Source organism: Nanorana parkeri, unplaced genomic scaffold (assembly GCF_000935625.1).
Source record: "Nanorana parkeri isolate BGI_ZX_2015 unplaced genomic scaffold, ASM93562v1 scaffold36, whole genome shotgun sequence".
Classification (NCBI taxonomy): Eukaryota; Metazoa; Chordata; class Amphibia; order Anura; family Dicroglossidae; genus Nanorana; species Nanorana parkeri.
This window is the reverse complement of record NW_017306304.1, coordinates 3111309-3135212: the sequence shown is the minus strand read 5'-3', so window position 1 is coordinate 3135212 and position 23904 is coordinate 3111309. Positions and strand designations below refer to the sequence as shown.

Sequence of the window (23904 nt, the reverse complement as noted above, 5' to 3'; positions counted from 1 at the left end):
CTTGGAGAGGCTGCACCAATTCAGAGATGATTTGGGGATCTACAGCTGAGTGATACACAAATAAGATACATTTTTGTTAACAGTTAAGGTACTGGAATGCATTTTTAAGATTTAACTCCTGAGTTTAGTGACACTTTAATAAATCGAGGCAGTAAAACAAATAACAAGCTTCCTTTCAGCATCTAACCAGCCTTAGAATACAGTATGTGTTGCTCAGGGTATTACCTGCATGTTTTCTTTACCCTGTTGTTTTGGAATACTTACCGTATGTTTGCTCAGTCAGTTACACATTTACATTTTATTTTAGCTCTCTAATGATCCTAACAGCACATGATTATGAAAATAGCTTTTTGGTGCCAAGATCTCAACATTACATGATTTCTGTGTGGGATCTGCATGCTATTGGTAAAGAGGCCCCTGTTGCATGGATAAAGGGAATATGCAGCAGAATGTGTGTATGTATGAAAAACTATACATCATGTCTGCGACCCCCTAATTTAACAGCAAAGACCCCTCAAAGTTTGACAACTTACTTTTCTTTTGTTTGCTTTCTGTCCAGACAGATTAGTTAATTTGCTTTCAGTTGCTTTTTCAAATACTGCAAAAAAAGAGATATTTGTATTAACACATGCTTTTAGTCCCTTACATGTTTCATGCTCTCAGACCAATGTAACTTAGTGCCAAGGGAATATAGAAACCTATGCAGTAGAGGATGAACACTGAAAAGGTCTCCACCTCAAGGCCCCCCTACCTCCTTTACAACTGTGTAATCACTTATTTGAAATGAGGTCCCAATATTAATTTAAGGATCACCCGCTGATCCTGCCAAAATTCCCAAGTAGACAATTTTTTAGGGAAATATCTATTGTTGAGCATTTCCGACAATACCTTGGTAATCCCCTGTGATCTTTGCTATCTTTTTTTTTACACATAGGTATGTTGAATTGGATATAAGCAAGTATTTTATGCGAATGTGGGGAAAGTATCATCATTTGGTAATCGGATAATTTTAATAACTCTATCTGGCACCTTTTGTATATAGAAAGCCATCATCTGAAAAAGACCTGCTACCCCTACTAGCAGCACAGGAGCTTCAGGACATGTAAAGCTGAAAACACATCAGAAAGAATTATAAAAAAGGTCAGACGCAGCACAAAATTTACTAATTTATGGAAACTAGTCTCTAAGCACCTATGCCAAATTTTAAATAAATAGTAATTGATTACTCTGCTATATTATCTATTGCTATAAAGTTTCACAGGCGTGAGTGCTGGAGACAACCATTATTAAAAATGTAGTTAGCGAAGAATAAATGATAGATTGGAAAATTTCAATCTTGACCCCCTGAACTAAGTACAAAGCTAAGTCACTGGAAAATGTTCTGAATATCCTACACAAACTACAGAATCATTTAAACCTGAAATTCCTAAAGCAGGAAGTGTCAACAACATCTCTCTAACCTTGCTCTTTGCCGATTATCATATTTCATGGCAATGGACTTTATCTTTTATGACGTTCATGGAAAGAACATTAGCATATGATAAAAATGTAGTCATAAATAAATAAAGAAAAAACAGGGCTGAGTATTATACTTTCTTTACGTTTTCTGAGTGATGAAAGTTTTTCCATTATCTCAGCTACTTTGATCATATACAGTATATTTGTATTAGATAAGGTTTTCCTTGAATAATACTAATAATGTCTCGACCTAGTTTTTCTGACAAAACAAACTCTCGACTTCTGTCTTTTACTGTTGTGTTACATGTTAGTATGCACGGTGCCAATGCATCTGTTATTATGTGGAGGAGGAGATCAGCCTGATGTAATGTTCAGGCACACATTTAAAAAAGAAAAAAACAGCCACAGTGACTATTTGGTTATTGGAGAAGGTCATGTCAGGAGACACTTTGTGAAGTTGGCAGAGAACAGAAAGATCTTGGAAACTACTGTGTTTATGCAGATGGGTAAAAATACAGAGGGGAAAAAGTGATGTTCTTTGCAAGAAAGAGTATCTATGGGGTCTATTCACTAAGCTGCCGTAGGCAGCCGAGTAAATGACCGACCTGAAGCGAAGTGACACAGCTCCGTGTCAGAATAAAAGAAAAAAAGAGAAAAAGCAGTGTTTCTATCCTTGGCGACCGGGAGCGGGAGACTCCCGGAGCGCCCGGGAGAGTTTGCTGTCTGGAGATCAGTGTCCCTGGTTAGCTGGTAACCAGGGACGCTGATCTCTCTGCAAGTGGCCGCAGCCAGCCGTAACATCACGGCTGGCTCCGCCCAGCTGTCAGAAGCAGGCTGTCGGCCGGCCTCGGCATATGCGTTCGGCTCGACTGAGCCGCTCGGTCAAGTTCGGGAGCTGTACGGGCTATGGTGAATAGCCCGTACAGCAGCCCTTCGGTTCTACTGAACTGAACCGAAGGGGTCCTGGGGCCGAAGCTAGCCGAAGGATTGGCCGAAAATACACTATATGACTACATGTTTATAGGCACCTGGCAATTATGCCTATATGAGTTTGCTGGGCATCCTGCATTCTTTAGCATCTATATGAGACGGTTGGACACGCTCACCTATATGAGCTTGTTGGAAACCAGGCAACGACACCTTTATGAGCTTGTTGGACATCCTATTCCAAAGCCATGGCCATTCTTTAACAGTTATAACAGCCTTCTGGGAATGCTTTTCACATGATTCTGGACTGTGTCTCTAGGAATGTGTTCCCATCCAGCCAAAAAAACATATGTATGGTTAGGGACTGAAGTTGGACCAGAAGACCTGGCTCACCAAGAGATCTCTATTTCATCCTAGTAGTGTTCTTTAGGGCCTTGTGCAGGCAGCTCAAGTTTCTCAGCACAAAACTTCTCATACCATGTCTTTATGGACCTGGCTTTATGCACAAAGGCACAGTTATGCTGGAACAGAAAAAGTCCTTCCTTAAACTGTTGTCACAAAAGTAAACAATAGTCTAAAATATCTTTTTACATTGTAGCAATAATGTAGTACTGTGGTATCCCTTTAAAAATAATATGTACTGCAGCACTTATTTGTAAGTGTATCTGCGCTGATCTTTTTCTCTTAGACCCACTGAAAAGTCTCACAAAAACCTTTTGATCCTGCAAGTTAAGGCCACCTCATGCAGCTTCCTGTGATGGAATGAAAATGCTACTGCACGTCTACTGAATTCAAAGCAGCATGTTCCCTCATGTAGGATGTTCCTGCTTGTACTATAGTAAAAAGAAGCAGTGGTGGAACAATCCCCATAGCGACCCAGGCGGCTAGAATCTATGGTGGGCTCTGCAGGGTCACTCTCAGGTGGGCTGTTTGGGTTATCAGGTGTGTGTAACTAGAAATCACAGGGCCCCATACAAAATGTTGCTCTGGGGTCCTGTGATTTCTAGTTACGCCCCTGAAAAGAAGATGTTGCAGTATTGTCCCTGCTGATTCATAGATTGGTAGAACTGACTTTATGTCTAAAATCCTCCCACTTTTGGCTGCAGTGTCTGGGAGAGAGCGTATGTGCAACACAAATGGAGGAGGATATGGCTGACTTGAAGGAGGTAAAATAACTTTTTCTTAATTTATAAGACTCTTGCATCACATACTGACTGGTATTTGAGGCCCGTGTAGACTGCCACATGGGAACCTTTAGCTGTACTATAACAGTATCCTCCACTGGATACTCCTAAGCTCAACAATTTGGAAGAATGCCACTATACTATAGTCTATATGGTGTTTGAGTGATGATCAGGTGTCCAAACATTTTGTCAAATAGTGTAATTCCTTCTGCAATTGTAATACAGGTAAACTGACTATTTAAAAAATCTTGTAGCTAACTGGGTTTAGTAACCAGTAGAACAATGCAGGTAAAGACAACAAGGACAACGGCATTCAGTATTCAGACAGTAGAGTATAGTTTCTTGGTACACTGCATACTTTCAAGTGGAATGTCTACCACTCTTGCGTCCATACCTGTAAGAAGTTCATCGATAGCATCTACCACCATCTTAGCATCTTCTTTAGTAAAGCACATTGGAGGCTTGAACTTCAGTACATTTCTGTGTGGACCGTCTGCACTAAGCAGGATCCTTTGTTCTTTTAGCCTAAAAAAAGGTCAGTCATATAATTTGAATGTTTTGTGGTGCTATTAAAAATGCACAAATACAATAATATGATTAAAATGTTTCAGAATTGGACACCTAAGATTATGCTTTTATTCTACAGTATTTACAACTCTAACTTTGTAAATAGAAAAGTACGCATGTGTTAGTTCGCTAGCTTTCTGTCTATCCTAAATTAGCTGTGCAACAGGACATAGCACACATAGAAATGTCAGTGGGTGTGTTGTGTCATATGCCACCTGCCATCTGTCTGTTCTGTATCCGCATGCACCGGTATGGGGAGTTGGAAATAACAAGCTAGTCAACAGAAATTATAACACAGTGAACTACTTTGACCTCCCCTGCTCTGGAATTAAATTAATCTGTCTCTCAGGCTTTTTTTTTGTGCTGTCATTTATATTGACAGTTGCAACACAATTCAGTGCACATCAATTAATGAAAGGGAGGTTAACTGGCTCCAGTGCAAATTGGCCCTAGTATGTGTCTGTGTGTGTAAATGTATGCATGTGTTATAGGGGCCTTAGATTGTAAGCTCCTTGAGGACAGGGACTGATGTGAATGTACAGAATGTAAAGCTCTGCATAAATCATCAGCACTATTTAAATACCTGTAATAAATAAATAAGTGTATGTGTATGTGGAGAACTGTTTGTTTCCTAATACCTTTCTTCGTATAGGCTAAAGTATAGTAGAACTCCAGGCATACAACACAAGTAATGCAGTTATGTATTTAAAAAAAAAAAAATATCCTTTTCTATTCAGCTAGTGTAAGTGCTTGATATCAACCCTTTAGAGTGCCTTGCACAGCAGCATTGGGACTGGAGGAAAGAGGGTTGGTACTCTGAACTAATCATGTATGCTGACAGCCAGGGAACATGATGACAGCAGAAGGAAGCAGAGGAATAAGTTAATCGATCTGCTGCTGCTTCTTCACTGTCCATTCACACACTGGGGGGAAGGAGGTAACCAAGCTGTATTGCTCAACTACAAGAGAGAAAAGTCAGGCCACCAAACTTGCTCTACTATCTGGCAGGACTGTGCAAATGTCAAGACTGTATGGGCCGAAATACAATCCTTTGGCAGGATGAACAGCTCCCTTACGCATGTATTTTAGCTGTGTATTTAGATGTGTAGCTTGAGTTCAGCTTTAAAGAAGTGAACCACCACTATGGATTTGAAGTGAATCTGGGAGTTGTGTTGTGGCTGCTAGCGTTTCCTTTGTTCTTAGTGACCCCAGAGCATTAAAATGCATGTTAATAGTCTGCAGCTATTTCTAAAAACAAATATATCTTTCTATGTGTATTTCTCTTAAAATACAATTTGTGATGGATCCTGCTTTTATAGACTAGATTGGTATGGACCAATCATTGACAGCTTTATCTGCAGCTAGTCAAGGAAACCTAACTTTTCAGCTATGAGGAAAGATTAACAGGGCTATTCACGAATTCACTAATCTAGGCCAAAATAGCTGATCTGGAGAAATTCTCCAATTCAGTTTACTTTCCAGTTCAGCTATGTTGTCCTAGATTGTTCATTTCTCCTGCCTTCTCCAAACTCTTCACCCTTTTGTGAATAACCCTGCTTAATGATAGACTTACTTATATATTATATGTTGCGCCTCGGCTGTAGCTGGAGTCCTCAGTTTTCTATCTTTTACCAGGTCTACTCCAATAAACAGTCCAACTCCCCTGCAAAAATAAAAATAATTAATGAAAAACAGTATTTGTTAAGAAACTATGCATGCGCTGTGGCTACACACACATGTAATATGTACAGGCGCAGAACCTTAAACACATACTGTCTGGTTTCAAGGTTGTGCACCGATACATATGCACTTGTTTACACAAGTCCGGCATATTCCCCAGTACAGCCATTGACTTCTATGGGAGCAGCACATGTGGTTCCGTTAGTGAAAAAAGACCAACATTTTCATTGTATGGCCCTGGGTGGCCATTAAGATTTTAGCACTGATTAGGTTAAAAATAGAACAAGTCAGATTAGTGTTTTTACATTATACTTTTTTAATTTAAAGATCACATTGATCTTATAAACTAAAAGATGAAACTATCTTTAAAGTAAGGGATCTTGTAACCTACTGGAGTACCAGATGCTGAGATAATGCACAGGTCCATTGCTTGCTAGTCTTTTGGAGGGTCTTGTGCATCTGAGCCAAATTCTTGAAATTGAAAACAGCTAATGCATATGGTGAATGCTGAGCTGCACATAGAAGATATGCATTTGCAAAGTAAAGTTAATTGTCTATTCTCTTATAAGTTGATGTATAATAATAATAAAATATAAATATAATAAAACATAATGGAGACCTCATTGCTCATAGATCAAGGTACAAATATATGACTTTTCCTAAATCCGTATGTTTCTATTTTCACTGGGGTACCACAAGTGAGGGTGGACTACTAGGAGTTATATTAGATGTGGGTGACTGTCTGCCAGATGGATACTCCTTGGAAAGGAGTAGGGAATGGTTAAAATCCATGTCAGGTTTTTGTTGTTGTCTTCTGTGTCCTATTTTGGGAGATTTACCATTATTTCCTGTTCCAGAGACAAAATGGAAAGTGAAATCCATCCACAGTGAGGGTAAATACCCTCTTAGACAGCTGTCACTAGAACAGATGTCCTCACAGGAATATTTCAGCTCCAGAGACAATTGTAGAATGTTGAATTCTACAATTGTCACGTATATTAAACACGTAATATGATGTTTAATAGATACGAGAAATTGTTGACTTCCTGAGATTTTATCCTGTGACCTGGCCACCTCTACCACCAGACAGGTTTTTTTTTTACAGTTGCTTTGATCATAGTGTCCCACCATCTTGCAGTCCCACTTAGTTGGACTGGATTTGGGCCAACCTTTAGCATCCGAGCGCAGCCACCTATCTAGGTCAGATGTGAGTCTATACATTCCTTACTTTTTTCTTCCCAGCACTGCATCATCAACATCCACAGAATTCTACACTATAAGGGTTTCCCTGCCTTATCTCCCTCTTTTATCGTCAACATACGTTTATTGCTTGACACATTTGGCCTATTTTCTAGTGATCAGGAGACATTCAGGGGGTAAATATTACCAGTGGGGACACAGACAACAAAAAAAGCATTACGAGTGTCAACATTCTCCTACTCTAACCAACACTACATAATTTGTTTGGATTTAGATAATTTGTAAGTACAAGAAGAAAAATGTTTCTGATATGCATGTTACAATGATGTGTCCTGGACTTATCCAGCTTTATCTCAAATGGACAGTGGACAGATTTATAGATGCTAAATTATAGGAATAAGTTACCTAGTCCTAAAGTTTTTACACAGGTGTGCTACTAAAGGGTTGTTTCTACCTGGAATTGCGCAAAGAAGACCATTTGGTATAAAAAAAAGTTATGGAAGTAAAAACGTGGAGACGTTGCACCTATTAACCAATCATATCTTTGTTTTCTCGGCCACAATATAAAGAAAGCAGCTGGAATCTGATGGATTGATGTAGACATTAAAGACGTTTTTTCCCTTTTTTGTCCCTCTCATTCGTCCTACTGTGCAAACATTATACAAAGCATTTACACACTACACATAGAATACATATTATATGCATTGTGCCCTTCAATATGCATGCCTTGTATGTACAAAGAAGCACAAGAAAATGGTTGTGAGAAAGCCTTTCCTCACATTTCAGAGTAAATATGCCTTACAGCAGCTTACTCGTTTGTTTAATAACACCTGGCCTTACTTATAGTAAATTATATGTTAACAGTATAGCTGTACTTCCCCCACCATGAGAGTGTCCTTGTAAATCATACACACAGACATAAATGAGTTGTGTTTTCCCAGGGCTCAGTCACCTGATATCTCCTATCAGCTGATGCTTTTGTTTCTGCTCCTCTAGTAGTTCCATCAGATAGTTTCCTACTCTGGTAGCATTTCCTCGCAGATCTTCCTTTTCAATAACATCCAGCACAGCCAAACCAATAGCACAAGAAACTGGATTTCCTCCAAACTGGGAATAAATAACATTAGTCATGGTCATAGCAGTAGGGTTGTCTGCGTAAATATTACGGTTTTAAGCAAAGCTATGCATTTCAGATAACATCATTCCTAAAGTGATCAGCTGCAAAGCTCTCTAGTGAATTTGGGCGATCTATTTTTTTTTTTTATGTGCTCGGCCTTCAGCCAGCTGTTCCCCTCATCATATTTTCCATCCAGAATATTCGCAGATGTGGCATGTGCAGTTGTGTGAAAAAAACGACCACTGTAAAAAGCAGTTCTGCTATTCTGCAGATGTTGGTTTATAGGAAAACTTCCATGACCGAAACTTGCAGGCTGCTGTTTCTAATCTGTTTCAGAAAATGGGACTTTCAAGCTGATCCTCTGACTTCAGTAGTTTGTGTTACTGACATGTATGCAGCTAAAAACCTCTGGCTTTTCTAGATCAGAGAGTCAACAAAATAGCTAGGCAACTAGCATTTTCAGATGGAGACCAGTATTGCCGCCCCCACTTCTTCACCCATTGCTTTCCCATTCTTTGCCATTTCTTTCACGACATGTTTATTTTAAAGCTCATCTCCAGGCAGATATAACATAAGTGGAGTTATGTTATGATTAATTATGTTATGATTAATGCATCATTCAATGTATTTTTTTATTGCAGTGGAAGTACAGTATCTCAATTTGACATGGTGTCAACCCCTATAGCCGAGCTCAAACTTCTGGAGGGAGAAGCAGCAAATGGATCCATTCAGTTTTGTCGCAGTGCTCATTTGCTAACACACATTTTGATAAGAGGACAGAACAGAGTTATAGTGAGAAAACAATCCTTTGGCAAGTGACATAGTTCCCATTTATATGTATTTCACCTGTGTATTTAGTTGTTTGCCAGGAGTTAAGCTTTTAATGTAGGTTGAATTTAATATGGCCCTGTTCACATCTTTGTGTTAAAGAAATGAAGCGGGTGTTCTGTGATCCAACATTTTCCAGGGACATGTTTTCAAAACCTGAGACTGCCTCTGAAAATCAAGGTCAGTTGGCATGTTGACTCCTCTCTATAGAACTGTATGGAGTTGGGCTAGCGCAGGTTATATTTATTAATATTGATTATTATTACTGCTGCTTTTTAAGTTTGTAACATTCCATTCTGATGACTTTGAGCAGAGTTCTTAATAGTGCCAAACAGGGACAGTAATCTCATATATAACTAATAATTGTAATAAACTTCTTACTGTGTTAAAATACTCCAGTCCAGTAGCTCCAAAGGCTTCCGCAATTTTTCTGGTTGTGACAACACAAGACATGGGATGTCCATTGCCGATAGGTTTCCCCATAGTAACAATGTCCGGCACAAAATCTTCACCTTGCAGCTGGAAACTCCAGAAGTGCTTTCCTACACGGCCAAATCCCACCTGAACTTCATCTGCTATGAAAACTCCACCTGCCTCATGTATATACCTGAAATAGAAAAATAAACCAACAATCGAACATACAGAAGAAACGTCGAGGACTGATATTTTATAGTATGTGAATTAAAGTATATGTAAAGCCAAACTTTTTCTTGTTTTGAATAGAGATGGGAACCCTTTAAGTGGTTACTGTCTGTATCCTGGGTAGATTTTCCTTCACTTTTTGTCCCGCAAACACAACAGGAAATAGGATAAAATCTCTCCTGAGGAAAATCCTCTCTGAGACAGTTGCCATCTCAAATGTTTCACACATGTAAAAATGTCCCTTACATTTCTTTTCGGGTGACTCAAATATGAGGATAAAGTGTGTCCCATTGGGAACACAGATGCAAAGAAAGCCTGATAGAGAATCTAACCCTAACTTAACCTATTGAAAAAAAGCATCAGTTTTAGATTCATTTTAAAAAGCCTCAGCCCAAGTAATACTGAGCCAGATGTGGCAAACAATAGAGTGCATGTCACAATTCACAAAATAAATGAACTAATGTTACTTTGTAACAACAAATTTGCTCTGTATGCAGCCTTGCAGAATATTTATGAGTAGGGCCAGGGCACACTGCTGTTTTACTTATAATTACTCAGCGATGACAAAGTCAATTTCAAAAGTAAAAACAACTTCTGCATCATTCCAGAATTCCCTATAAAGCAAATGTCTTGCTTTACACTGAATAAATGAACTTTAAAAATGTCAAGATGCTATTTTCATACAGAAAATGTACTAATGTGTGGCGGATAATGGACTGAAAGATGTTTTATGCCAGCACCATTTTTTAATAAACAAGTTTTCTGTCCAAAGCAATGACTGTCATTTTAGCCTATAACTTTCATTTTTACTACTGATTACCAATTTTAAAAAAAATTAAATGTAATCCTAATGCAATAATGCATGAGTCCCAGTTGTTCCATATAATGAACACAAGTGTCAAAGGATGCAGTAAATTGTAACAAAGTGAAGTATGCTTCAATATTTAATTTTCTTTTTTTGCAAGTTCCCTAAGTCAGGTTAGAAAAAGTAAGGTGCAACTCCAGCCAAAACGTATGTATATATTTAATCGATTAAATAAGGAGGGGATCAAGAGTCAGACAAGTTTTATTATTGTCTAAGGCCTCATTGGGTAGTTTTCCTATCACTTAGGGGGTTATTCACTAAGCTGCTTTTCTATGTAAAGAAGCCTGTCAGTCTATAAAATAAATTAACCCAGCTACTGGGTCCCTCAGGATTTCAATAACTGTACAACAAGATTCACTTTGACATTGTATATATATAGATATATATATCTATATATCTATATCTATAGATATATATAGAGCTATCTATCTATCTATCTATCTATCTATCTATCTATCTATCTATCTATCTATCTATCTATCTATCTATCTATCTATCTATCTATCTCAACAACAGGAAGCAATGACAAGCATAACATTATAGTACATACCACCCTCATTAGCTTATCCTTATACATGCAAATTAAATGCCCCTTATCGTCAACATGATAATTTATCAAAAATACTTTCATGCCTTCAGTGACGTCGAGCTCTTACAGTACACAGCATTGCAAAACTTCCGTATTATATGTCATATGGGTTTATAAATTTTTTCTCAATATACTCACAATAGCCCATTCATCAATATAAAATTCAATTTGACTACTTTTATAGCATTAATAATTAAAGAGATGCACAATCATTTATTTTCTACATACTCTGCCACTTTCTGGAAGTAGCCACGTGGTGGGATAATTTGACCTCCACAGCTTTGCATGGATTCAGCAATGAAGGCCGCAATCTATGTAAGAAAAGACGACATCAGGGATGTGTTCTACCTTCTACACTCTGGAAATAGGATTTCATCCAGAGATTGCAGCTTTTCCTCAGAACACTGATTATTAATGCATTTAAACAACCAAAAATCAATAATCATATTCTTTATAGTGGTAAGAACTAATCAGCGGTTAGTTATACATGGCTTCGGAGTTACTTGTCAGGAACCTGGAGACCCCCAGAGAATGAACAATAAAAGTATTTTGGTTATTGCTTAAAAACAGGCAGCTGGTCACTTAAAGTGCATGCCAGGGCAAAATGAAAATTTTTTTTTTAGTACATCTGTGAAATTCATGCACGTTTCCCCAAGTTTTATCCCTGCAAGTACAGAAAAATACCTGTCAATCTACAGAAATCTAGTGTGCATTTAAATTCCCCTTCTGTCCATCTCCACATGTATACATTCATTTCATTCCCAGCAAAACAATGCTGCTACCTTGACTCCCAATAGCCTGACCATGCACAGTTTGTAGGGAAAGGGCTCTTGGGAGCTGTAGCTCTGGGTGTGTGTCTATATTAATAGGATATAAGCTGTCAGCAGCTGGTGATGACTCTACAGAAACAAGTTAAAAGAAAAAATAATAATGCTGGGACACGCTATAGACGGGGAGGTAAGTTTGGGGGTATATTTGGCCCGGACATGCACTTTGACCTTGATTTCTACTAAATATCATCAGGATCTAAGCATTTCTTAGCCCTGGGGAAAAAGTCAGGTTATTTAGATTAACAAGGTTGTAAATATTACAAAGATGTAATAAAATCTTACGTACAGTTAAGAATTAAATACAAAGTTAATAAAAGGACAAGGAAAGCTGTACTGAGAGAAATATGTAGACTGCCACTGCTGACCTTCATCAATAATGCTGGTTGCCTGGCTGTGCACGGCTTCACTATTTTCTGAGACACCTATTTGGGACAAGCATGCAGATCAGGAAAGTCAGAACTTCTAATCTTGAATTGATGCAAATGTCAGCTGCACACCATACAGCACTGCAACCGAGGTGAGCGGGATAGTGCTTGTAGTCAGGGCAGCCATCAGAAATTTTGGGGCCCCTTACACGGCTTTAGGCCGGGCCCCCCCCCCCCCCCGCCGCTGGATGCAGGTCTTAGTGATGCGCTGCACGCAGGGCTTAGTGACGCGCTGGACACAGGACCCACCTGACAGTGACCCTGCAGAGCCCACCATAGATCCTGCACAGCCCATCTGCGACTGTCTATGGTGGACTCTGAAGGGGTCTCAGGTGGGTTGGTCGGGGCTGCATCCCTCCCCTCCCTCCCTTCCTAGCTCCTCTTACCTGCACATATGGCCTCGTCTGCCGCCGGACCGGCCAGAAGTGACGTCACTTCCGGCCAGTCCGACATTAGATGAGCATCGTCGCTGATGGGGCCCCAGCTTGTCTCGATGCCGCTGGAGCGGCAATGCTAGGGCCAGGCCTCTGCCTCCTCGCCCTTCAACGTCGGCCAATAGTCATGTAAGGGACTCGGACGGGCCCCCCAGGCTGCCCGGGCCCCTTACATGAGTATCGGCCGTACCCCCCTGATGGCTGCCCTGCTTGTAGTGACCACAATGGATGGCGCTATGCAGAATGATGAAGGATAAGTCTCCAGCACTCAGTCATTCAAAATGCTTATTTATTGTAAATATGTCACATAGATCATAATGCCAGGGTATGGTCCCTTCTTTAGGGGGACAACAGTCACTGCAGCACATTGAGGAGGGGACCCTGCATGGCCCCCAAACATTGGAATTATGACCAATTTACAACAAATAAGATAATTATCCTTACTTATCCTTCATCATCCTGAGAACATCTAATCTGACTTCTAAACAAAGACCTTTGTTCCAGGTCTTAGACTTGGAAAGTAAAGAGACCCATGATTTGCAATGACAGCCAGGTAGCTAGTATTTTGTAGGATAATTTAACAAATGGCAGCCTCCACATACACACATATATATATATATATATATATATATATACAGTATATACACACAGTATATAAGCTTATAGACTTAACGGTCCTTTAAAAGTTCCACACTCTAGGTAAATATTTACATTATGTTTCACTTTAAATCATATGTGTTTTTTCTATGAGCAATCTGAGTTAGAGAAGAAACAGCTAGCACTTTCTGAAATCACAAAGCTGGTCAGTAAAGTGTGAATGAAGTACAATAAATTTTATATACACTATATTCCAAGAGAGGCATAGGGGAGTTTCCAAGGAAGGTGATATTATTAGTCTTTAGCACAGCCTGTTCAGCAACTGGACAATGTCATCAAAACCTAAAATATGCAAGAAGGAACAGAAAGGGAGAAAGAAAACTGCCCATTAGTAAGATCACTGCTCCATATGAACATACTATAAAAGAGATATAAGTTACAGAGCATACTCACACTAAAAGACATAAAAAGCCACAATAACAGCATAGTAATAACATAATCCAGAGTATGAATGCAGTGTCTTTTCTGTTACATAATCATGCTTTTGTTTGTCAACTGAATGTCAGTCTTTCTTTCCACATGACAAAAGCTGTTTATAAGCCAGAAAGAACAATTCACACTTAAGCCATCCATCCCCTCTCCTTTTTTCTGGATGAAGTAATGCTTCACAGCAGCATTGTTTTTCAGCCTTTTTCCTAACTGAAGACTTTTCATCCACTATAAATATGGCAAGTAATGTACTGTTACACTATGCAGCACTAAAGTGACACAGACAAGATATTACAAAGTTACAGTGACACCTCTACATTTTACACGTGTTGAGTTGCAGAGCATTTTTGGCACAATTTACATATGGTACCAATACTATTCATCCCTATGGAGGACGCACAACAAAGATGCAGGAAGCAAGATTTTTCACAATGCACCATACTAATAAGCATACATGGGAATGAATAATGCAATGTTTCATTTACATCCAGAGTTAGATCATCCACAAGGCAACCTAGGCAGGAGCTGATGGCCCAGTTGATGTCCAGATGGCCCAGATACAATCTTCATGCTCTTACAATAACTCAACAGGTTAGCCCAATTAATCAAAGTCATCTGTCACTTGAAGGGTGGAGGCATTTGTAGGCAGTGTCTGATGGAGCCAGGCCAGTACCGACAATGCATATGAGGTGGCTTTCCTGAGCCCATTGCAATCCTTATCAATGTCAATCAAAGTGATGGGGGGGGGGGGCAGTGTTGCTACCTTGCCTAGGGCCCCTTTCTGCTTTAATCAATCTCCATATTGCATGGAGAATACCAGTGCTAACCTTTGTTTATGAGAATAACAGTTCCCTACCTTTCACATTAATCCAGTTCTGATTATTCTGATTTGCCTGCTTGTTCTTAGTTAGTCAGAAAAGTGGCTAGCATTTTCAGAAGGATTTCTCCAAGTACAGGTTTCCTTTAAAGCAAACCTTTGTTTAGCTTGCACAGGTTAGAACAACAGGTTATTTTTAATGGCGTCCCCACCAGCAGCATATATACCTTCTCTTCATTTTCCTGCAGCCACTACCAAGAATGAGGAGTGATACCTGGTAGCTCCAAATATGGGGGTGTATGTAAATCACTCGCCTCCTTCCCATGTAACAATGCTAGTGCTTGATCAGGCTCAGGAACCCAGTACTATCATATGGGGTTGAGGAAGGAGTTGTCAGCTCTGCATAGGCTTGGAGAGTTACTTCTCTTCACCCTCCACTGGCTTAAAGGTGTGGTGAGGGAGCAGAGGGTAAAAGTAATTTGGGTGGTGGGGGGAGCTGCATTAAGGTGAACCTGTTGCTTTACCCTTCATGGGCAATTAAACTGGGGCTGCCAGTCAGCCATTGTCAGAGCCTGTAAGAAACAGCCCTGCAGAAGTAATGTTATTTCTGTACAGACATGGTGTGAACAGTTATAAATGTGTTTTTTTTATTTCTGTAAAGTTATGCAGTGCTACAAAATATTAACTTAAAGCACATTTGAACCATCATTTTAAAACAGCTAAATTAATTCCAGGTATATCAACCCAAATATATTGAATGTATTACAGTTGTAATTCTTTCTAAAGCAGCCACAACCAGAGGACCCTTTATCTCTGTGTGGAAGCAGTGATCTCATTACAGAGATCTGACATGCCATCTACTGAGTCAGACCTATAGCTCTGCAATCTGCAAAGCTCGTTTTCCCTGCTGATTGGAGGGCTCTGGCTCTGACACATTAGGGGGCATGTCAGACCTCTGCAAAGAGATCACTGCTTCCCTACAGACAGCAAGGCTCCCACTCCACAGCATGCAGGAAGCGGGCAAACTATTCTACTTGATTGGCTGTGACTGGTTTAAAAAAAACATGTAAGAGTTTGCATACCTTTTGTTATGATGAACCTGGAATGTAGTTAACTAGTTTAAACACTGGGCGTATAGAATAAAACAGTATAGAAGATAAACATTTAGACTAGGGATGCACAGATACTTTTTGAGTACCAGTGCAGATACTTGGCATTTTCATGAGAACTACCCGGGTTGCAGTGGTTGCAGCTGGGACCTGGCTCTGGCACTCCACCACTGTCCTGAAATCATTAGTCTGTATTGTTTTAGAAAAACTGTCACATGACAATAAACAAAAATGTATCAGTACTCGTACTTGTAAGTACTCGGCAAGTACCAGTAATCGTACTCGCAAAACTGGTATCTGTGCATCCCTTTATTTATAGTTATAAAAACAAAATCGTACATTAAAACAGAGATGTACAAATCCCAGCAGCTCCGTGTGCTCCTTACAAATGACAGCTGCCTCCTAATTTTTTAATTTTTCTCTAGTGTAGTCTTGGAGCTCAAAAGTATCGGTACATGTACTCGTACTTGTACCGAGTACTGTACTTGGTATCTGTGCAACCCTAATTTAGACAATTAAAGGCTGAAATTTAAACAAATAACTTTTTTCAGATATTTAGTTGTTGACCTGGATGTCTGAATGATCTATATAAAACAATTAAATAAAATATAACTGGAAAGTTATGTGTTAAAAACCAAATTTGAAACAGAAGACAGAGGCAGGACTGTATGAACATTTCAAGTAGCCAATTATTTTTTTTTTCATTTGTTCTCTTCACCCAAAGCCCTTGGCAATAAAAGTGTTATACTTAAGGGAGCAAGTCAGATCACAGGATATCCTTGTGGATTTATTTTAGATGTGCGGGACCTTTTCCTGTATTCTGCACGCATGGAAAAATATACAGTATGCCCTAGTAGAACAGTTTTAAAAGTAATTAAAGTTCCACTAAAATAACTGCTTTTTAAACATTCCACCCTAGCTTAGGCACAGGACATTGAGCAATCCAAATACATAAGCATATTAAAAGACAAACTTAGAAAAAAAACTAGAACATGGTTTATAAGCAAAAAAAGTGTCATTTTCTCATTGCAAACTATATGTGTTTATTATTTATCTAATATATATAGTGACTAAAGTGTTGACTTGAAAATAGGTTTCAGCTCCTAAAATGCACCTGTTTCAATAATAAATAACAGACCTAGCATGCAAATACAGCAATCCTAAGTAATACACTTGGAAACTTCACATCAGTGTATTTGTATTCTACACAATGTGGTACAATTAGGTCCACTTTGTAAACCCAGTGCCAAGGTCCCAGATGTTAAGATGCTGGAAATAATGTTACAGTGTATTCTACAGGTTGAAAAAGAACTAAGATAGAAATCCTTAAAAACTCCCTTTGTCTACACATATATCCCCAGACTATAACAATATTATCTTTGTTTTGTTCATCTTGGGGATCCATGAGATTTTCACAGTTTGCATAAAAAAGTTTCCTCCATTGTGATTTCTGGCAAAGCTTTACGATGTTTTCCTATGTTGCCTTCAAGACCTCGAATCCTCCCATGTGCTTGTATGGCCTTTCAAGTAGCCGGTCAGGTGTTGTGTCATCAGACACAACATCCATATACAATAAGTAGTGCAGGTGCATGGCAGTTGTCATTCTCCTTGTGCACTGGTGTAGTGTACTTCCTGTTAGTGACACAGTCACAGTAGACTAATTGCTGGGCTCTTACTCAGTGCCGCAACGTCATCATTATTTATCATCACAGTAAGATTTGATAAATGGCAGTGTTCACTACTAGCTGTTAGTATTTATTACATCCTTCCCTGTGCTATATGTAGACTCAAGGTTTATACAATCAAGCAACAAGAGTGTAATAGGGTGTGTTAGTGACTATGGGTGAGTTATGTTGTAGAACTGGAAGTTACAGGAAATGCCGGGCAACCTTACTGCGTGTCTTATGGGCTTCCATAACCCTGTGAAGTGAAGTATCTAGGACACAAATATATACACAGGAATATTCCTAAAGGGTTAAGAGTTTGGAGGATTTTTCCAAATCAGCTATGTTGTCCTAGATTGATCACTTCTCCTGCCTTCTCCAAACTCTTCACCCTTTAACTACCTCCGGGCCGGCCGTAGTAAAAAAACGGGCGGCCAGGAGCTCTCTCGATCTGAGCGGGCGTCTCTAGACGTCGGCTCAGACACGCCCCCTGAGCGGCGCGCGCGAGCGGGAAATTGCCGTTTTTTAAAAACAGGCAGCGATGCCTGATACCATACAAGCGATCCGCCGGCTTTAGAGCCGGCGGATCGCGTGTATGGGGTGCCGATCGGTGCCCCCCCCCTCCGCGGCGCCCCCCTGCCGTTGTCCCGCTGATCCCGGGCTCCGCTGTTCCCCGGTGCGAGCCCGGGATCAGCATGTCGCCTGTGTCACAGGGGATCAGAGAGAGCTCGGTACACGAGCTCCCTCCGGTCCCCTCTCCTCTGCAAGAATGCGGAAGTGTTGTATAATACATCACTTCCGCATTCTTGTGTCACTCTCCAGCTTCAGAAGCTGCAAAGAAGCTGATGGAGCAGATCTCTGCTTCATCAGCTTCTTTTGGGGGGTCCTAGGTGACATTAGGGGTCTTGGAGACCCCTGATGTCTCCATAAAGAGGACCTGTCACATATTTTGCTATCACATAGGGGGGTTTTATTAGCCCCCGTATGTGATAGCGATAAAGTTTAGTGAAAAGAAAAAAAAATTTAAGTCCCCCCCCCCAAAAAAAAATTTTAAGTTACACATAAAAAATAATTAAAAAAAAAAAAAATGTTTTAAAGTCCCCACCCATACATACACGCATGCAAACATGCGTCGGGGGCGCATACGTGCAAAAAAGACGATTGCGCCCATTACGCCGCACATGTTACATATCGCCGCGAACGTCGCAGTGAGAGCAATAAGTCTAGGGCCATCAATCACTGATAACACTAAACTGATGAGCGGTAAAAACGTTTAAAGTGTCGCCTATGGCCAATTTTGGTTGCCGTCGTTTTCTGCGATGTCGCGGGTGCGCACAATTTTAAAGCTTGACATGTTTGGTGTCTATTTAACCGACGTGACCTGATCTTTTATATTTGACCAAAAAACTGGGTAATAATAAATGTTTCCTAACATAATGTTACAAAAAACGTTTTTTTTCAAAATTTTCAATAATTTTTCCTAATTATAATAAAAAATAAAACCCGCAGTGGTGATTAAATACCACCAAAAGAAAGCTCTATCTGTCCCCAAAAAATGGTATAAAATTCATTTCAGTACAGCGTTGCATGACGGAATAAACGTCAGTCAAAGTATCGCAGCGCTGAATACTGAAAAATGGCCTGGCCAGGAAGGGGGTCTAAACACCTGGTCTTGAAGTGGTTAATGAATAGACATGATAGTCTTTTTAAAGTAAGCGGTCTTAAGGCACATTTTCTTTGTTCTTGATGTAATTAAGTGACAAATATTGACTATATTTAAAGCTTTTATAATGTCCTAAACAGCCTGTTCCACCCATTAGCATATGTTTCAAATTTCAGCCTATACTGAAAAAATGATATTTTTAATAAAAAAGTTTTGGTCATGCAAAAAACATTGGCAGTGAGAAACTCAGGGTGTATTTTTTTTATTAAGCTGCAGAGCCATTCATCCAACAAATATCTGTGAACATTCGTTCTGTGCAAATGGAGGCAAAGCGAACATTCACAGTATATTCTCTTTTTACGTTGAATGTAATATTAAGAAAATACCACATTATGGCCTCTAGATGGATTTGAGGAGCATAGCAAATAAATATGCCCTCACATGCATGCATAATTTATATTTCTGTTAGGGCACTGGGTGGCAGTATTGTGGACGGTGTATATGTGTCACCTAGGTTTCTCACATACACATTGTGGGGGCTCCATGGTTTATGGTTGATGTTGAGAAAAAAAAATACTTTTTGTTTTCTCAGAATTGAAGGTTCTGTTTTGGTTTTAGAGAGCGCTGAGCGTGATAAAGCCTTAATTTTAAGGTCCACATCTTACCCGGTAGATGGAACTCCTTATTAGTCTTAGCTATACTCAGGCCGTTATATATGTATGCTGACTGATGCCCAGGACTCTCTCTCTCTCTCTGTCTCTGTCTCTCTCTCTCCAATAAAAGGTAGTACAAGTACTGCCTGTTTGTTTTGGGGAACCCTTTAAGGGGCACCCTGTTAGTCAGGAACTAACAGATGATGTAGAAGTTTTGTTTTATGTTGTGCAAAGCCCCCCTATAGGGAAACTGTGTGTTAAGTGCCAATACCGGTTGAACCTATTCCACTTACACAAACGCACAGAGTATATAAACACACAACCACATAATTTCAGTATTGCTGCCCATATACCTTTGATACAGACTAACAAGCACCATGAGAACTTTTAGACACCACAAATGATATGGTCATTATCTTAGAATAACACACACAGTAAGTGCAAGCAGTCAACACTTCTGCATCTAAAATGTTTATACAGTCATTGCTTCTTCTGACACATGCCAGTTAACTAGTCCTTCACAACAGTGATGCTCTATATTTTTAACTAAATAAAAAATTACCCTCAACAGTGCCAACAAAAATATATGTCATACATATAGCTTTGTATTAAGGTAACATACGTGGTAGTCCTTAAAACTAACCTGCCGATTATTGTGGTGAGCTTCTCTGATGATGTTATTGACTTCCTCAGCATATGCAGCTCCAGGGTCTGGATGATCTTCCCTGTACTTTCCTCGGTAGGTATCAGGTGATGCAGCCTGCAGCATACAAATATTATTTTACTGAAAGCACTGAAAAATAAAGAAACATGCCTACGTTCTGTGCTCCAAAATTTGTCGTTGTAATGTTTATTTTACATCACATGTACTTACACATAATGTATTGGGTATGGTAGTATAAACAGCACAAAAAATATACAGAAAAAAACCCTTGCATGGTTTAAAATGTTTCAACAACACTTAATAAGAGTGCTAGAGTGTGGGCCTTATTGTGCTTGCAAGTATCTGTATACTGACTGTGCAGCCACCTTGGATCCTAACACATGGCAAATAATTTTCAGCCCAAGATTAAGTTCCACACCTTATTGGCACTAAATGCCACCCCTGTCATTTAACTTAGTAATGCCGCGACTGTGCAGTAGTCTCTGGCATAAAAAATTGAATGGCAGGAGTGGGCCTTAGCATCAGGAAGGGGGGAGGCCTAATCTTGATTTAGGAAGAAGTCAAGTCTACTGTGATTGTTAGTCTCATAAACTACCAGTCCTGAAGTGCAGGTATTTTGTTGAGTCTGCAATTTCCTGAGGCAGTCTTCAATGTGATCCAATGTCTTTTTGGAGCCCCCCGAATCCTTTCCCAGACCCAGGCTATACATAGGGCCACAGCCTCAGTTCAACCTTTTTAATTGACCTTAATGGATATGTCTGTTTTTCAACCTGGCTATCTATGTAACTTTTGCCCAATGTTCGTAACTCACAATTCCTTTCCTTCCATTCAACTTTCAAATGCCAGGACCTAAACTACACATTCATGAACGCATACCTCCCAACTTTGTGACACTTTCCAATGCAATGTATTTAGGCAATGAATACAACCCTGCCAAACCCCCAGTTATGTAGACCATTAAGATTTTAAATGGCAAAAATGATTGGGCAACCCAGAATTGATTATTTTTCACCATCATTTTTCTTTATGCAGGCTTTTCAAAAAAGCAAATAAGATAATTATAAGATAGGATGAAGGTTTTTGTACAGAATAACTTTTGGTAATTAAAAAGAACCTTTTTTTATATAGATATCTGTTCATCAGAGCAAATAGAGGGATAACTAGGGAGGAAAGAGGGACCAAGGGATTTGCTTCCAAATGAGGGACAGTTGAGAAGTATGTAACACATAAGACATAACACAGAATCATGTGACTGCAGTGAAACCTAGATGCAGTAAACCTACTAAATCTGGCTGCAAATATTTATATATTTATATATCATGTAGTTAAATAACTAACTTGAGTGAACATTTTGACTTTATCATATGCATTGTCAATGATTTTACTGATTTGTGAGGCGTTCTTTAACATTGGTATTCCCTCTACAGGATTTTAGCTCATAATATAAAATATAAATAACAATTAGAAAGCATTATAGAGTACCCAGTAATGGTAACTTTTCAGAGCCCACTGATGTCCAAAAAACTCTGGCATGACAACGATAATATAAAATAAAGGATTCATTTTAAAGAGCACTTACCACATGAACATATTCTTTCTTGGCTTCCTTTCCAAGCTGGAGAAATTTATAGGGACTTATGTCTATAAGTGATGTCACATGACCATGATAAGCACTAAACCATAAAATGACAACACAAGCATATATTATAATGGTGTATAATTAGGATACTGTCAATATCTTGGTTTAAAAAGAATCATTTTAGTGCATGTCAAGAATTCACACATATGACTAATTAGAACCTAATGGTGAAGCTGAGGGAATAGTTCCCTATCAGATTGGATTCCATGCTGGTTGGCAGTAGATAGGAGGATTTAACTGCCAGCAATGTTTAAAATGTATATTTTAATTCAATATATAAAGCATTGTTTGTGAATATACAGTAAATGAGTACAAGAAGATTCAAAAGAATTTTAGATGCAGGAGTCAATGTTCTATAGTAACACGGCATTGAAAAACTTACTGGTCAAGGGTTATTATGTCAAAGTGGCCAGAGTACTGTCGTGCCAAGCGAAGAGCTAGGTCATTTGCCTCTGACCTGCAGGAAAAATTAAACATATGAAACTTAGAACACAATCGCAGTTCATGAGAACATGACATTATAGGTAACCTGGGACTGTAAGCATAGCCATTTCAAATAAGATGTAGCTGATTTTTAGCTCAGTTCTAATGTTACAGTGTGATGCAAACCAGTTATACAAGGCAAAGCAACAAGTTTAATGCCCTCTACCTAGCAGTACATATTCATCTTTCCTTCGCTTCCCCTGCTCTGTTCAGCTGCTGGGAGTGAACAATTACCTGGTGCTTCTAGGTATGAAGAATCATGTGACTTGCTCATTTCTCTCAAGTGACAATGCTGGAGATTGGTGATTGGCCCAGTATTGTCACATGGGGATGGAAAGTTAGTCCTCAGCACCGTGAAAGCTCTGACTTGCCCAACTCAGAGCTTGCACAGGGCTTCTTTGCTTGTTCTAAATTAATTGGCAATGTAATGAAGGAAAGATATGTGCTGCTTGTTATTTAAAGCAAACGTGGTGCTTTGCCTTGCTTGTACAAAGAAGAGGTTTGCTTTAAAAAATAGGTGTATGTACTAATATTTCCACTGATAGGAGGTGGGTATGACAACTTGACAACTCTTGCACATAGCTCTGCATGCCTTTGATGGTGCCTACACTGCCACATAGCAGTCTGATGTCAGAACCAGTAGAGGCTCCTAGTACTGGACTGGTGGGGCTTGAGCTGTAGCTCCAGAGAGGGCCAAGTCAGGACAGAAGTCAATGCCTACGGTAACTTGCCAGTTTTACTCAGGTGATTAGCACAAGGCATGTGTTGGGGTGTTTGAGGACCCTAGAGGTCTATATTAAAAGGGAAAAAAAACACAACAAAAACACTTGCAGAAATTTCCATAATTCATAATATAATATCACTTGTGACAAACCTGAGTGATTTGTTAGATACTATGGGGTTGATTTACTAAAGGCAAATAGAATGTTACATTTGCAAGTACAATTTCTCTTAGCTTAGTGAATTAGTGGGGAAAAAAATATAGTTTTTTTTTAAATTTTCCTTGCATGTGATGTTTTTTTGCAGCTGATCCAAGGATGATGGTCAATAATATGCTATTTAACCTAACTGGGTCAATATCATTTTAGAAACATTACACATTATGTGAACCTTGTAACACAGAAGACTTTTCAGTATCGCAAAGTGAGTTTGTCTGAAGACTACTGAACACAGCTTTTGTTTCCTATCTATGTACCGTAAATGTTATGCTGTTTTATTTACTCCTTGCATATGCCAAACAAGATATAGCACGTATCTTGACAAATACTAAACTGCAGAAATGTACTTATTTTTTGAGGTTGTCCAGAACAAATGTATTTTTCTATCGTTTTATAGCATGCAAAGAGAGCCAGTGCATGTGTGTCCAAAATTATATATATA

General features: G+C 39.3%; 1 protein-coding gene across 1 annotated transcript in view; it reads right to left on the bottom strand.

Annotated features, from left to right (window-relative positions):
- Nucleotides 1-23904, bottom strand: part of ETNPPL (ethanolamine-phosphate phospho-lyase) — a 34730-nt gene that overhangs the window by 1024 nt on the left and 9802 nt on the right. Inside the window, exons 4-12 of the mRNA XM_018570038.1 lie at nucleotides 22424-22498; nucleotides 21982-22075; nucleotides 20382-20498; nucleotides 11286-11368; nucleotides 9343-9568; nucleotides 7969-8123; nucleotides 5710-5799; nucleotides 3964-4094; nucleotides 534-598 (exon numbers count right to left, since the gene is read on the bottom strand). Coding sequence (XP_018425540.1) covers nucleotides 534-598; nucleotides 3964-4094; nucleotides 5710-5799; nucleotides 7969-8123; nucleotides 9343-9568; nucleotides 11286-11368; nucleotides 20382-20498; nucleotides 21982-22075; nucleotides 22424-22498 — 1036 coding nt within the window. The remainder of the gene's footprint in view (nucleotides 1-533; nucleotides 599-3963; nucleotides 4095-5709; nucleotides 5800-7968; nucleotides 8124-9342; nucleotides 9569-11285; nucleotides 11369-20381; nucleotides 20499-21981; nucleotides 22076-22423; nucleotides 22499-23904) is intronic.